This window comes from Protopterus annectens, chromosome 3.part0 (genome assembly GCF_019279795.1).
Source record: "Protopterus annectens isolate FY-2018-M chromosome 3.part0, PAN1.0, whole genome shotgun sequence".
Taxonomy (NCBI): Eukaryota; Metazoa; Chordata; order Ceratodontiformes; family Protopteridae; genus Protopterus; species Protopterus annectens.
This window is the reverse complement of record NC_056731.1, coordinates 533,805,969-533,821,890: the sequence shown is the minus strand read 5'-3', so window position 1 is coordinate 533,821,890 and position 15,922 is coordinate 533,805,969. Positions and strand designations below refer to the sequence as shown.

The 15,922-nt window shown below is 43.3% G+C and overlaps 1 protein-coding gene across 1 annotated transcript in view; it reads left to right on the top strand.

The window, feature by feature from the left end:
* LOC122796865 (programmed cell death 6 interacting protein) overlaps positions 1-15,922 on the top strand; it is a 1,552,575-nt gene that overhangs the window by 975,788 nt on the left and 560,865 nt on the right. The window contains exon 12 of the mRNA XM_044065610.1: positions 13,765-13,934. Coding sequence (XP_043921545.1) covers positions 13,765-13,934 — 170 coding nt within the window. The remainder of the gene's footprint in view (positions 1-13,764; positions 13,935-15,922) is intronic.

Here is a 15,922-nt window from a genome sequence, read left to right as displayed (position 1 = left end):
CGATGGTGCGAGTAGAGTCGCAGGTACAGGTGTGGCCCTTAAGAGACACGCATGGATGCGGCTGTGTAATTTTGCGGAACCCTTTAGTGTGTCATTTACTAACACCCCCTTTGATGGTTCCTTTCTTTTTGGACCACAGGTGAAAGACACTTTGACTAGGTGTGAGCAAGAAGGCAAGACTCTCTGTGCCGTGGGAGTCCGTTTTTCCACTTCTTCCAGACCATACCCCAAGGGTCAGGAGAGTGGTAAAATGTGGTTCTGAAAATCCCAGGGAGCTCTGCCTGACACACGTAGCGATTTTTTCCTCCAGGGGCAGAGGAGGAAACAACAATAGACACCGCCCTCGTGGCAGAGGGGGTTCGCAGAACCAGGGCAGCAGAGAATCCTTCTCTGAGAAGCCCTTCCAGCATCCCTGAAGGAGTTGCCTGGCTGCCCGCCTCTGGAGGCAGTTGGGGGAAGACTTTCACTGTACCCAAAAGCCTGGCAAAGTTTAACGCAAGACAAATGGGTACAGTCAGTTATATCCGGAGGTTACAGAATCCCCTTCCCTCAGCCCCCCTTACCGTCAAGCAAATCCCTTCCAGATGTTCCACCCAATCTGAGGGATCAAGCAGTCATAGAAGTTTCAAAACTGCTAGAAAAGAGAGTCATCCAGGAAGTCCCGGCAGACCAACACGGATCTGGAACTTACTCAAGGTTCTTTTTGGTACCAAAAAAGACAGGGGACTGGAGACCGATTCTGGATCTCAGCAGACTGAACAAGTCTGTTCAAAGAACAAAGTTTCGGATGGTCACGCTACAGTCCATTCTACCCTTTCTGGGTCAGGACAATTGGATGTGCTCCATAGATCTTCAGGATGCGTATTATCACATCAAAATGGACAGGCGCTCTAGGAGATTCCTTCACTTCCGGCTGGGAGCTAGTCATTACCAGTTCAGAGCTCTGCCCTTTGGTCTCACCACAGCACCCAGGGTGTTCACCAAATGTATGGCAGTGGTCACGGCTCACCTGAGACGTCATGGATTCCAGGTGTTTCCATATCTAGACGACTGGCTCCTCACTGCTACTACCAGGCATCAACTTCTGCAAGCCAGGGACTATACAATCTCAATCTGCTCCCAGCTAGGCATCACAATAAACGTCGAAAAATCTGCCTTTCTGCCCTGTCAATCTATCACCTATATAGGAGCAGACTTGGACTCAAGGAACATGTCCGCAAGGCTTCCGCCAGACAGGGTATCGTTAATTCGCCAGCAAGTACCAATTCTAATGCAGAGCAAAAGGATCCAAGTCAGATTTGTCCTTCAAACTCTGGATTCCATGGCAGCGGCAGTTCTTCTAATCCCTCTGGCCCGCTTTCACATGAGAATCCTTCAGTGGCTTCTGTTCACACAGTGGTCTTTCCAACAGCTTCCCATGTCTCACATGATCATGATTACAGAAGCATGCAAAAGGCACCGTTCCTGATGGATGGTCTCCCCACTAGTGTCTCAGGGCAGACCCTTCATTCAGCCCCCTCCGGTTGCCACAGTGACCACAGATGCCTCCCTGATAGGGTAGGGGGGGGACATTATCAGGGCAGGACAGTCCAAGGCACTTGGCAGCCTCACAAGTACCATCTGCATATAATCGTCTTAGAAATGAGAGCCGTGCTCTTAGCTTTGCAAGCTCTTCAGGACTCTCTTCCTTCTGGGTCCATTGCAATTCAAACGGACAACATGTCAGTGGTGTGGTACATCAACAAGCAGGGTGGAACCAGGTCCTACCCCCTATGTCGAGAAGCACTCAGACTCTGGCAGTGGGCGATTTCCTCCCAACGATTTCTGATTGTGATGCACGTCCCTTGGAGTTCCAACGTCATAGCGGACAGGCTCAGCAGAGCTATTCTCATGCCTCGAGTGGTCTCTGAACCAGGTACTTCATAGGTTGATACTAGGCTATCGGCCCTAAGGCCTATGCAAGCCTATCCATAACAATTCCCTCGAAATTTTTTCCCACAGTATTTACTTCTCTGGGCCCCTGTCTAGCAGGGCGACTGACATGATCCCCGGGGTGAATTTCCTATCTCCCATCCAATCATCAAGGTTCCTTTTGAAGAGGGACAATGAGGTGCTCTGCTTGACATGTATGGGCAGTCTATTCCAGAGTATGGGGAGTCTCTGGGTCAGGAACCTATCCTTCCAGCATGTTTTGTTAATTTTGATGATAAGGTTTAGATCCCTGGAGCGTGTGGCTCTTGGGGATTGGGATTTCTTTACGTGGAGCATGTCCAACAGCTCAGGGTTTGACATGGCCTTGTATGTTAAGCAAAGATGGCCTCTGAGTAGACGATATGCCACAGAGTATAGCTGGAGTTTTTTTTAGACGGTCAGCATATGCATCTGCTTTAGGCCTGTGATTATTTTAGTGAGGTATTTCTGTGGCCTTTCCCAGCTGTTGCAGATGTCTTGTGAGGTACATACCAAATGGGGCATTATACTCTATAATGGGTCTAATGAGGGATGAGTACAGTGGGACAATGACCTCCTTTTTTCTGGATGAAAAGCCCTTAGTGATGAGGTGTGCCATGTAGAAGGATTTCCTGACTGTTATGGTGATGTGGTTATCGAAAGTGAGACCACTGTCCACTTGTGTCCCTAAGTCTCTCATCACACTTTCAATGTTTAGTGTCCTGCCACCTATGTGGTAGTTCATGGGTACATGTTTTTTTCCAAAGGGGATGACTATACATTTCTTGGCATTAAGCTTGAACCCATGGCTCTGGCACCAGGCATCTATTTCTGTAAGGCTGTTTTGTAGAATATCCACATCATTTGGGGATTCAATAATGGCTCCCAGTTTGCAGTCATCTGCAAATTTTGTTAGCCAGAGTCCCTTAATGTTGGCCTGTACTTCAGAGAAGTAGATGCCAAACAAGAGTGGTCCCAGGACTGAACCCTGAGGTACTCCACTTGTCACTTGTCTGGAACTGGATTTGGAGTCTGCTACTTTTACAGTCTGGGTTCTGTCAGTAAGCCAGTTGGCAACCCATCAAGTGACGTAGGGATTTATGCCCATCTTAGTAAGTTTATCTATGATTCCAGAGTGGGGGATGGTGTCGAAGGCCTTGGCGAGGTCCAGATAGGCTGTGTGGACCTCCTTACCCTCGTCCACAGCTCTGGAGACCGATTCGAAGAAGTCAATCAGATTCAGGAGACAAGATCGGCCCTTAACAAACCCAAACTGGGTGGGGTCCAGTGTCTGGAGGTTGCCAATGTCTTTGTTTGTAAGTTCCATGGTAATGCGTTCCATGCCCTTGCAGATCAGGCTTGTCAGACTGATGGGGACGGTAGTTCCTGGGATCCAAGGTGGATCCTCCCTTGTGGAGCAGGATAACTGTAGCTGTTCGCCACTCAGTGGGCATGAAGCCTGAGGTAAGGCTATGATTAAACATGACACTTATTTCATTTTGTAGTTCATGTAGTACACAGCCTGGGATGTCATCTGGTCCCATGGATGCTGTATTCTTAGCTTTGGAGAGTGCTGTTTCTACCTGTGTGGCTGTGATTATTGGAATTTGGCAATCTTTTGGTATTGAGATGGGCCTTTTAGGGGGTGAGAGTGGAGTGAAGTTAGCACTAAATCGATGTGCCAGGATATTGGCAATATCCTTGGGATCAGTATATTTAATGCCATTCTGTTGTAGTTCAGAGCAGATCTGAGCATTGCCATTTAGATTCATGACAACTATAGAATGCCTTGTGGTTGTCTTTAGAATCTTTGGCAATTTTATTTTCATAACTAGCTTTTGAGGATTTTATGAGGGATCTCAGCTTCTTACTCAGGCTGGTGAGGGAGTTTTTTGCATCCTGGGATTTTCCTGTTTTCTGCAACAGTTTCTTCCTTCTGTTGTATAGTTTGTTTATAGCAGGGGACCACCAGATTGGCTTCCCTTTTTTGGAGAAGAGCATCTTGGTTCTATTTGGGATGGCACGATTCATGCACGAGTGGATGTGCCCGTACAGTGCCTTAGTGTAGGATTCTGCAGTCGAACTTCCAGATCCTGTCTGCATGGGTGTTGTGAAGTTTGTCACTTATGACTTCAGTAGCATGAAGTTGGCTTTGGGGAAGTTTTTTAAGGAGGTTTCCTTACTGGGGGGTGGGAGTGGGATGTGGATGTGAAGGATGATTTGCTTATGGTCAGACCTGAACAATGAGGGGGTGACCACTGGTGTGGCGCATCTATCTCCCATGTTGGTAATGACCAGGTCTAGGATATTGGAGCCCCTGGTAGAACAATGGATTAATTGATCCAGGGCATTGTAATTTATGAATTTCAAGAACCGTTTGGAAAGGAGTTGGTACCCGAGTAGTTTTCCCAGTTAATGGCAGGGTAGTTGAAATCACCTAGTATTATTGTGTTTGGTTGTATCTTAATATTTTCCAGTACATTTAGGAAGGTGTAGTGAAAATCCTTGGGAATGGTGGGGGATCTGTAACAAGCTACAATTTGGATTGCAGTCTTACCTAGTGTTAGTTGCACCTGGAGAATTTCAGATGCATTGTGTTGGGCAACTAGCCTGGAGGTGTGAATATCCTTGATGAATATGGACACTCCACCTTTAGTGTTTTGGTCTTGGTTTTGTGGCCGAAAAGTGTGGTTAGAATTGTAGCCTGGTATTGCAGGGGGCTCTCTGGAGCCTTGAACCAGGTCTCAGTCACTGCACAGATATCGATGTTCTCCATTTTTAGGAGTGCCTCGAGAGAGTGCATTTTGAGGTTTAGACTTCTAGCATTGCCTTCAGATTTTGCATGCTTGTATCTGTTACGGTGGTGGTTTTATCCTTTGAACTTTGCCTAAAAAAGGCAGTATAGGGGTGGCAAGAGCTTTAGCCAGTAACCTGAATCCCAGGGGTGACAGGTGCAGACTATCTCTGGCAAAGCATCGTGGTTTATCGATCATGTCTTCCCAGGCAAATACTGGATCCCCTTTGAATGACATCAGAAGCTTAGCCAGTTGTTGAAGTCAGTCATTTTGTCCTTATACTGTGGTATCATTCTGGGCGAAGGCAGGATGCTACTCAGGGCTAGGGTCAAACCTGCCTGGGTCACTTGATCCAAGAGCTCTTCCATGTCTCTTTTCATATAGTCCAGGAAGGTACGTCTCAAGTCATTTACACCAGTATGGACAATGATAGAGTCGTATTTGTGTGTGTGGAGTGACTTGAGTGCATGCGTTATGTGGCGGATCTTGGCACCCGACAGACAGCTGACTGTAATTTTCTCCTTGTTCAGCCTGGTGAGTGGGACATCAGTGTGCCTGACTATAGTCACCTATGACTAAAGTGTTGGGTACATTGTCTTGCCTTAGGGGCTGTTGTTGAGTGGCACACTGGTGTTGTGAGCTATGTATCACTTTGGTTGTGACTGGTGTTTGTTTGCATTTTGGCTTAGGAGATCCTTGTTGCTTGGGCAGGTTAATGTTATGGTCCTCCGCATATTTGGGTTTAGTGTTGCTATGTGTGGGAGTTGATGGTGTGGGTTTTGAAGGGCTATGAGTTGCTAGAGGTGTAATGCAGGTGTTAGCCTTCTCCTCTTGACTGTCTAGCACAGTGTTGACTGGAGAGAGCTTTGCTTCCAGTTTGGCTATGTAAGTGCATCTCTCGCAGGTTGTAGTGTTGGGTGGTAGGAGGAGAGGATTGTCTGTGTACATGAGGCAGTTGCATTGCCCCAGTATGCCCAGATTCACCAGGTGGACAGGAGAAACCACCGGAAGCTGACCCTTGGACATGCCTGTTTAGTGGCTTTTTTGTAAGGTTTGAGCTGTTTTCCCTTACCTTTGCAAGGTACTTTGCAATTGTAGGCTGTTTAGTGCCTATGATTAAGTTCTCCTTATTGACAAGGAGAGCTGAGTGCTTGTATCAGGTTCAGGCTTCCTAGTGCTTTACAGCAGGTTCTAGAGCAAGTACTAGTCACAGGGGTTCAGATTTTAGTGCTACTACTGAGAAACCAGCTAGTTTTAAGGGAAAATTTGAAGAGCAGATTTTCTGGCACCTGGAATAGTTTAACTGTAGCCTCGCAGTGCTGCACGATGTGAAAAATGTGCAAACACACGCGTTTTTAAGCCAGAAAGTTGAAAGGGATAGAAATCAACCCAAAAAGGCTAATAAAATTACAATTTCAGAGCTGGAAACCACTCCTCTAGTGTTAGATAGGCAGTACAATGCTCACCAGTCCTACTGGTAGGCAGTAGGACTTCCCTCTGCCACAGCAAGGTCTGGATAGCTCTGAGCACAGAAAATAAAGTCCTGAGACAAGCAAGGCCTAGGATATGGACGGGCTAGACAAGGTGGGAAATGAGCAAACAAGATAGTATATATTTTTTGTTGAAACAGGCTAAACAATGCAATAATACAGTAAATAAACACAGAAAAGTCTAACACACTTGAGTGTGTAGTCCGAAACAGTAAATGCAATTAAAACTCTACAAAATTAGCAATTTAAAACTTTTTAAATGAAGCAAGGCAAGTGCACAACTGAAAAACGATTTAAGTGGCAGTAATACAGCAGAATAAGTAGCTAGTCTACATATACAGAGAAGTCTATATATACAGAAAAGCAGCTAAAACACACAAACCCTTCAGATGCAGTGCAACCTAGAGTACTTGAGTTGTAGCAATATTAAGGCATTACAGTTATAATAAATGCTCTAAAATATACTCTATATTTCCAAAATATTTGAGAAGCACAGTCAGAACATAAGGAAATTCAGACAATTTTTTTTTTTGAAAGGGAAAAAGGAGAAACAGAAGGCCTTACCAAATGGTCTCTCTGTATTAGGTAGAATGAGCTAATGACACTAGACTGGGAGGAGTGTCCCAGATCAGATTTTCAGTAGGGGTGGGCAACTGCAAAGCCACCAAGTATAACACAAGACACCAACAGGGAGGGTGGGTGGGGACACTAAAGCTATTAGCCTACAAAGGACTATAGCAAGCCACAAAATTAAAGTTTTTAAACAGGTAAAGATTTGTAAAGATACAGAATGCTTTACCTGCAAATAAATCAGTTACCCGTGCAGATTACAATAAAAGTGCTATATATAAATTGCTAGAAACAATAAACTGTATAAATAATCAAAAAAAAACAGGATACTTCTATATCTCAGCTAAGAGTCCACACCTCTCATCCACTCTGCTCAGTGTGTATAGCCGGATCTGATCTTCCGCAAATGGGGACAGCCTTGCTGTGACCTTTTTGCCACCCCCTTCAACAGCAAATGCAGCAACTACTTCTCCCTTCTTCCGCTTCCTGGTCACTCTCCCAGAGACGCTCTAGTCCACGATTGGCCCCAGGGACTTCTTTATGCCTTCCCTCCATTTCCCCTGATACCGAAACTCTAAAAGCAATGTCGTTGGGTTGCAGAATGATCCTCATTGCCCCCTACTGGCCTCGACAGATATGGTTCCCATTCCTGCACCATTACCTTCTCTAGCAGCCTTGGACTCTGGATCCGATTCCAGATCTACTGATTCATCAGTCAGGCGGGCTGCATCAATCCCTTCAAACACTCCAGCTCACAGCTTTGTTGCTCCACTTCCAACCTTAGCCAGGCTTCCCAGCATTTCCCCGGCCGTACGTGAAATTATTGTCTCCTCTCACAAGTCCGCCACTAGAAGGACTTATGCTAACAAATGGAACCATTTTTCTTGTTGGGCAGAGGCTAGGAACATAGATCCCTTTTCAGCCCCAGTCCACGAAGTCTTAGAGTTCCTAGCAGAACTTTTTCATTCTGGGTCCGCTTCTGCTAAAATCAGGGTTCAATTAGCGGCCATTTCAAACTTTCATGTTGGGTTGTCTAATGCAAACATTATGTCTCATAAGCTATGTAAAGATTTTCTAAGAGGGACTACTCTCCTTAGACCCCCAGTGAGAGATCCCCCTCCTCCTTGGGACCTAAACTTGTTACTAACCTCCTTAATTATGCCCCCTTTTGAACCTGCAGTGTCCTGCTCCATTAAGTTCCTATCTTGGAAAACTCTCTTTCTGGTAGCTATTACTTCTCTGAACTTCAGGCACTATGTGTCCGTCCTCCATACTTAGTTTTTCATAAGGACAGGGTTGCTCTGAGGACAAATCCCTCTTTCCTTCCGAAAGTCTGCTCAGAAAATAATTTCAACCAATCTATAGACCTACCTGTGTTTTTTCCTAACCACACTAACAAGGCAGAATACAAATTACATCAATTGGATGTTCATAGGCAATTGCGTTTTTACCTGCATAGGACGAAGGATATAAGGAAGTCGGACCCAACTATTCCTTTCCTATGCTCTGGGCAAAGAAGGTCTCTGTTTCCAAAGTGACCTTATCCAGGTGGTTGTCTCACATTATTACCTTCATCTATCAGCTGAGAAACAGAGTTCTCTACCAAACCAAAAGGTCATTCTACTAGGGCTTTGGCCATCTCTGTAGCCTTTCAGTCTAAGTTGTCCATGGATTCTATCTGTGCAGCTGCTACGTGGGCAGACCCTCATACCATACCTTTATTTCTCATTACAAGCTAGATATGGTCTCCAGGAGCAGAGCTAACTTTGGTTCCACTGTTCTGAAAAGTCTGTTCCAATGAGCCGCCCAGGATTGTAGGTGCTAGGGACGCTGTCCCAACCAGCAAGAACGAAGGTGAGATAGACAACTTAACATAAAGAAGTTATGTACCTACCATAATGTTCCATGTTAGTTGTCTTCATCTCGCCGCCTTTCTTGCGTACCACCCTCCATCCCCCTGTCCTATTGGACCGAGAGGAGTTCAAGTTTCACTGGTTGAGTGTTCTCTGGTTGTTTCCTCTACTGACTTACAGGTGTGCTCAACATTTTGTTTGGAGAGGTTCATTTTCTAGATGTGGCTAGGGTTAGCCATTTCAAACAAGATCTGGGTAGCTAGTGCTAGGTATCATGGGACAAGGGGTAGCCTTGAGCCAGTAAACAGCTCTCGAGCTATAGAAGATGGCCGAGGATCAACTCCGATCCCAACCAGCAAGAAAGAAGGCGAGATGAAGCCAACTAACATGGAATGTTATGGCAGGTACATAATGTCTTTTTCTGAGTCAGCAGTGTCACAGACCATCCATCTCTGTTTTTCTCCTCAGCCATTCTAATAAGAGTGAGTGCAGTCACCATACTTTGGATATACATCGACAAGTACGTTTTTACCTTCACAGAGCCAAACTCTTCAAGAAAGATTCACAGCTGTTAATCTCCTTTGCATCAACAAATTATCCAGTAAAGTATTCAAGGTTGCCCTTTCCAGATGGCTGTCTGAATGAATTGTCTTTGTATACTCATCACACAACAGACCATTGCCTAACAAGCCCTAGAGCCCATTCCATCAGGTCAATAGCTACCCATGCCCTTTCTTAAGATTTTCTTCGATAGACTAAATTTGGGAGGTTGACACTTGGTCTTCCATGCCTACATTCATTAAGCAGAACAAATTGGATTGCTTTTCCCAGTGCTAGGGCATCCTTTGGTGTATTATCCTGAAAGATCTCTTGTCAATATGCCACCCAGGATATAAAGTAGTTTGGGATTCTGATGCACATGTCAGATTGGCTGGACTTAATGAATAGGATACAAAAGATTGAACTTACCATACTGAGCCCATCATTCATGTCTGCCAATAAGACATCCCCTGTCCATTTCCATTAACCAGACAGGACTAGGAAATTACATAAATTATGCATGTTAAACAAAAAACATAAATGTTTCTCTTAAATTAAAATTTGTAGGGGGAGCTGCTAGTGCATTATAGTCCACAAGTTATTCCCTTCCAAGTAAGTGTTTTCATCTCATAAAAATTATAACAGAACTAAGAGACTTTAACTCTTCATTCTCCCTTGTCACTCTTCAAATACTTGCACCTAGCTCCCACCAGTCTGACCCCCGGTACACAACCAGTATTAATCTATACTTCTTTCCTCTCTAGTGTCTTTCTAACATTGCATCTACTTACTGTTTCTATTTCCTGCTAATTTTATCTACTCTGTTCTTGTGTCTCCTTCCTGCTTTAAAAAGACAAATTATAATCTCATATTGTTTTCTTTTGCTGTACTCTGTTAAATTTGTTTGCTTGCACACTGTATACAAAACATTTTCATGGTCTTGATTTTTTCGCTATGTACTATGTTATTTTACTGTTTGATGTCTAAATTATTATGACTTAGGAGCTTCTCTTCTCAGTCCTGCCGGGAAAAGGGGCTTCTTTTCTTGCCCAATCAGACTGTCCTGGTAAACAAATGCAATAAATGATTTGAATGGTAGTGAAGAGGCTTTAAAATAAAGGGAGTCTACTTTGTCTTACTGAAATTTTGTCAAGCTAGTAGTCTACCATGAAAGATCTCACTGTTGCATTGACAGGGTGTTGTGATTTATTAAACTAGTATATATTGTGGTTTAGAGGTCCCTGCCCTCCTCAGAATAGCATTGTGCCCCTCCTGTGATGTGAGTTCTGCATTGCACTCTGCTTCCAGGATTATACTGACTCACAGGAAAGGGAAATTTCACCTCACTTTTACCTTCTTTCTGTAAATTGTGCCTCTTTTTCCATGTTTATCTTATTTGTTCCATTACCTTCCTTCACTGTTCTCTTCTTCATAAACACTTCCTCTTCTCATTTCTATTCTTTTCTTACCAAAAATGAAAATTTTGTGTAATTTATTTCATTATATATATATATATATATATATATATATATATATATATATATATATAAATATCTCTGTGGAGGTTTTCTCACTGGAAAGGAAGTTTCTGCCCAGTTAGAATTTCCTGGCCACCAAATGAAAAAAGTTTCTTGTTTTTCCATGTTGGTATGGTTTTTTGGAGGTAGTATGCATAGAAATTATGGGTGGAAGGCTGAGCCCATACATGCGAGTGTTGTGTGGGGTACAGCCTCACTTACAGAGCTGCTTTGAAATTATGTTTAATGTATATGTGTCTTTGTAGTATGTTGTTGATCAGAGGGAGCAGGTGGGACAAGGTAATTGATCTTTTCATTATTGGTTAAGTCTAGTAGATTGGCTGCAAGAGATTGACTACATTCAGCTAATGTACTCTGCAGTAATTTGTTTGACCTTATTTTAAGCTGGATATTAATTTTATCTACTGTCATTGCAATGTAGAGTAATTTTTTTGCTTTCTTAATAGTGCTCAGGTGTTAAAGGTGAAAGAACACATACATTTAATTTATCTTGAGACTACAAACTATGAACCCCACAAACACCCTTTGTCTTGCTAGGTCCAATTTCTCACCCTTCCAGCTTTATTAACTTACTTTGTAGCAGGTATTCTAGTTTCCACAAAAGCTACCCGGTAAAACTAATGGTAGTCTTTAATATTGTTTCTTACTCTATTGCAAAAGAAAAAAGTAACCCCTCGTATAGTTTTATTTTTTTTTACAGAATTGCACAAAACAAAAATGTCCAGAGAAGAGCATCACTTGTCTGAGTTAGCCAGATCTAGGTGTATTGCATGGAGTAGGTGGTAGCAACACTTACCTTCCTACTAAGTGCATCAATCAGTCAGTAAAAGTCATGGAAACATAGCAGTGCAGTAATCCACACTTTCTGCAGACAGTAGTCTGAGCCACAAAGATTAGCATTTTCAGTGCAAGTTAGCTTTCATATTGGCCTGTTTTTTAACATAATTAAATGATTAAAACTTTTTAGGTTGAATTAAATGTATACATGGGTAAAACATTGTGTCATGTGGGGCTAAGAGTTTGATATCAGTGAAACAGAACCTTTGAATGGCCATTTAACACTAAGTGAAGCATTTTGTATTTGTAAAATGGTATAGCAAACTTGCTGGCTGACAGATTCAGCGAAAATTTTACCCCTCTGTCCCACCCATCAGTATCAGGACATCCCCATACCTGCCCTCTTCCCCTTATATCTAGGGAACAGGTCATCACTGCTCTCTCAAAGGCAAAAAATACAGCCTCCATGGGACCCGATAACATCCCAGGCTGCATCCTACATGAACTCAGGCAGGAACTTACAGCACTGTTAGGCACCCTGTTCAACCAAAGCCTGAGTACTGGCCTCATCCCAGATGAGTGAAGGATAGCCACTGTCATCCCTTTACACAAAGGTATAGCGTCCACCGATCCTGTAAATTATAGACCCAACAGCCTAACTAGCCTGATCTGCAAGGCCATAGAATGGATTATCATGGACCTCATTAACAAGGACATTGGAAACCTCCGAACACTTGATCCCACACAGTTTGGCTTCATCAAGGGGAGGTCATGTCTGCTAAATTTGGTTGACTTCTTTGAGACTGTCTCCAAAGCCATGGATGAGGGGAAGATGGTGCACACCGCCTACCTTGACCTGGCCAAAGCCTTTGACACTATTCCCCACTCAGGCATAATAGATAAACTCTCTCAACTAGGCATCAGTCTGTATGTTACCAGATGGGTAGCAAACTGGCTCACTGATAGAACCCATGTAGTCAAAATAGGGAAGTCACCTCAAGCAGTAGACCCATAACAAGCAGTGTACCCCAGGGTTCAGTCTTGGGGCCTCTGTTATTTGGGATATTCTTTTCTGAGGTGCAGACCAAAACCAGTGGTCTATGGCTGACAAAGTTTGCAGATGACTGCAAGCTGGCTGCAGTCATCAATTTCCCTAGTGATTTAAACATTCTCCGAGAGGGTCTCACTCAGACAAATGACCAGTGCCAGAAACATGGCCTCAAGCTGAATACTAAAAAAAAATGCAACATCATCCCCTTTGGGGAGAGTGACATCCCCACAAATTATCACATCAATAACAACGTCCTAAGCACATAGTCAGCCGTGAGGGATTTGGACACCCAGGTTGATAGCAACTTGACTTTTGACCACCATGTTGCTTACGTTGTAAGGAAAGCCTTCTGCATGGCCCACCTCATAAGTAAGGCTGTCTCATCCACGGACAAGGAGGTCATAACATCTCTGTATTCTTCCCTTATAAGGCCCATTATTGATTACAACACCCCTTTCGGCATGTACCTCGCAAAGCACATGCAACAACTGGAGAGACCACAGGTATTCCTCACCAGGAGAGTCCAGGGCCTCAAACATCTGCTGTACACAGATAAGCTAAAAGCTCTATCCCTTTACTCAGTTTCATACAGACTCCTCAGAGGTGACCTCTGTCTCTCATACAAGGCAATCACGGACCCCACCTTGATGGGACTGCTGCATATCTGCAAGTCAAGCTTCACTCGAGTAACAGCACTCGTGGCCTCAACCTGGTCTTTGACATCAACAAGACTTGTTGGCAGGACAAATTTGTGTCCCAGAAACTCCCCCATCTATGGAATAGACTCCCTCTCCACATCAAACAGAATACCTCTTTACTCCTTTTGAAGTGCAACCTGGATAACTGGATGGGAAACAGAAAATATACCCATGGAATTCCACCTGCTGAGCAGTAGCATCAGGTGCCGATTTGTCTAAACATGAGCTAAACTCTTGGCTAGCTTTATAAGGGCCTCAGGGCTAATAACCTAGTAACCTCTAATGATCCTATGTAAAATGTAACAGTCTTAACTCTCTCTTCACCTTATGACAGTCTTCAAGACTGAGAGATAGAGAAAGAGAGAGACTCTGCAGTCAGAGGTATATATTGTCAGATAAAGATTATTGGAGATGAGCAGCACAGAATTTTCTTTTTAGTTTTATTTAAATAAAATTAGTTTTACATTCTCTGCTCTTGAGAATTACTAATTTTTCTTTTCAGAGGGAGACAAATGTCGTGCCATGCTGGACCAAGCTGTTCATGCTGATAAGACTGTTAAAGACCGCTATGCCGCAGCACGGAACACCATTGCCCTTCTTTGCAAGCCTGAAGCAGAACTTAGTGCTGCTATTCCTTCTGCTAACCCAGCCAAAACACTACAAGGAAGTGAGGTAAGTACAGCAGTCTGAAGCTGCCAACTCATTATTAATGTGTTTGTGTGTTGTTAATAGAAGCAGACGGAATCCAAGTTGGCAATTGATAAAGCTTATTTTTCTTGTCTTTTTTTGTTTTTATGGAGCTGGCCCTATGTCATAGTTGGAGTAGATTTGTAAGCTTAGGGAGACAAGCTTGTACCCTTTTGGCCTTCAGGAAGCTTGACAGCCATTAATCCATGAAGGTATTTAACCTTTTTTAACTTTCGGTGCTGAGAATACTTACAGCACTTCTGTCCCCTTCTGTAAGTGCACATCTTTTATTTTATATTAAAATTGGTACATTCGTTATTTTAAAATTAAAAAAATACACATTTTTTGAGGTATGTGGGATAATTACTATGCTAGTACATCCCACAGTTTACCATTAAAATGAAGGGGAACTTGAACACCACTGTTAAAGGTCATCCTTGTCATGCATGACTTCTCACCTCTACTCTCTAGTAGCAGGACATGGGTAGCCAGTGCAGGTCCTGTTAACGTGTACCCTAAGCATTTGAATTCATCTGCTAAGAACAACTAATCTCAGCGGTTTCCTGATAATCTGTAGTCATTTGGCTAGTGATTGTTCTGCTGAGCAGATGCTCTGATCTTCAGTGACTGTTCTCTTTTAGGTATATGTGTTGTGTACTTGGCAGGAAAGTGGATTTTTTTATAGACAGTGGGGTGATGTACACTGTGCTCACAAGATTTGGATATTTTTTTAGTATGGTAGTCTTATGCAGATGGGTATCTGTAGTATTAAGTTGAAATGTGTTACTGTGGCTGTTGTTTCTTTGATTTTGGTGTTTACACATTACAGGTGATTGCCAGAAGCAACTGTCATTTTAGAGAGCAGTCTGTGGTTGAATGCAAAATACATTTAAAATAATTGTTGCAGTAGTTTGGAGGAAGTGATTGTTTATGGCTGACTAAGTTTGCAGATGATGGGGGTTATCATCTGCTCCCATGCAGACACTAGCATTCTTCAAGAAGGTCCACCGTCCATCTCTGACTAACGAATCGAGCCAAAAAGCCATGGTCTTAAACTCAAAGCTAAGAATTGCATAATTGCACCCTTTGGGAAGACAATCATTTGGCTAATTACTATGTTGGTAATACACCCCTAAGTGTTTAGCCGGTGGTCATGGTTCTGGGTACCCACATAGGAGCCTTACCTGCGACCACAGTGGTGAGGAAATCATTTTATGATGCGCAACTTATAAGTAAGGGCATGGCATTTAGCTCCAAAGAGGTCATTTTCCCACTGTACTCCAACCTTATCAGACCAGGCATAGAATACTGTGCTCCCTTTGGTATGTACGTGACCAGGCATATGCAGCAACTAGAGCGACTTCAGAGTTTCCTTACAAAAAAAATAGAAGGCATAACAAACCTGCCTTATTCAGAGTGCCTTGAATCCTTTTCCCTCTACTCAGTATCCTATGGATTGCTGAGGGATGATCTATGCTTGGCTTACAAGGCATTCACAAACCCTCACTTATGAATCTATTACCTATTTGTAAGTCATAGTACCAGAAGTACAAGGTCCAGGGACCTGAATTTTGTCTGTGACTTAAAAAGACGGGCTGGAGAGAAAGATTTGTGTCCCACAGACTGCCCCTCCTAAGGAACATGCTTCCCATCCATGTGAACTTGAGTTTGTCTTTTTCCCAGTTTAAATGCAACATAGACCAGTATGTGGGTAATAGGAAATTTATACGGGACCTGGCACCCATGTCACTTATGCAAAGAGGTAGCTTATAAATGCCTGGCTGTCAATGTTCTGTTTGGAAACAGGACATCATTATTCTTTCGGGAAAACTTGGTTAGGCTTCGAAAGGCCTCCCTGGGTTGTTAGCCTAGTAACAATCTATGAATATGTCTAAGTGCACTAAATAGAAATAATATTATTGTGGCCATTTGTTGCATCACTTGCATTACAATCTAACTTCAAGGGATAATTA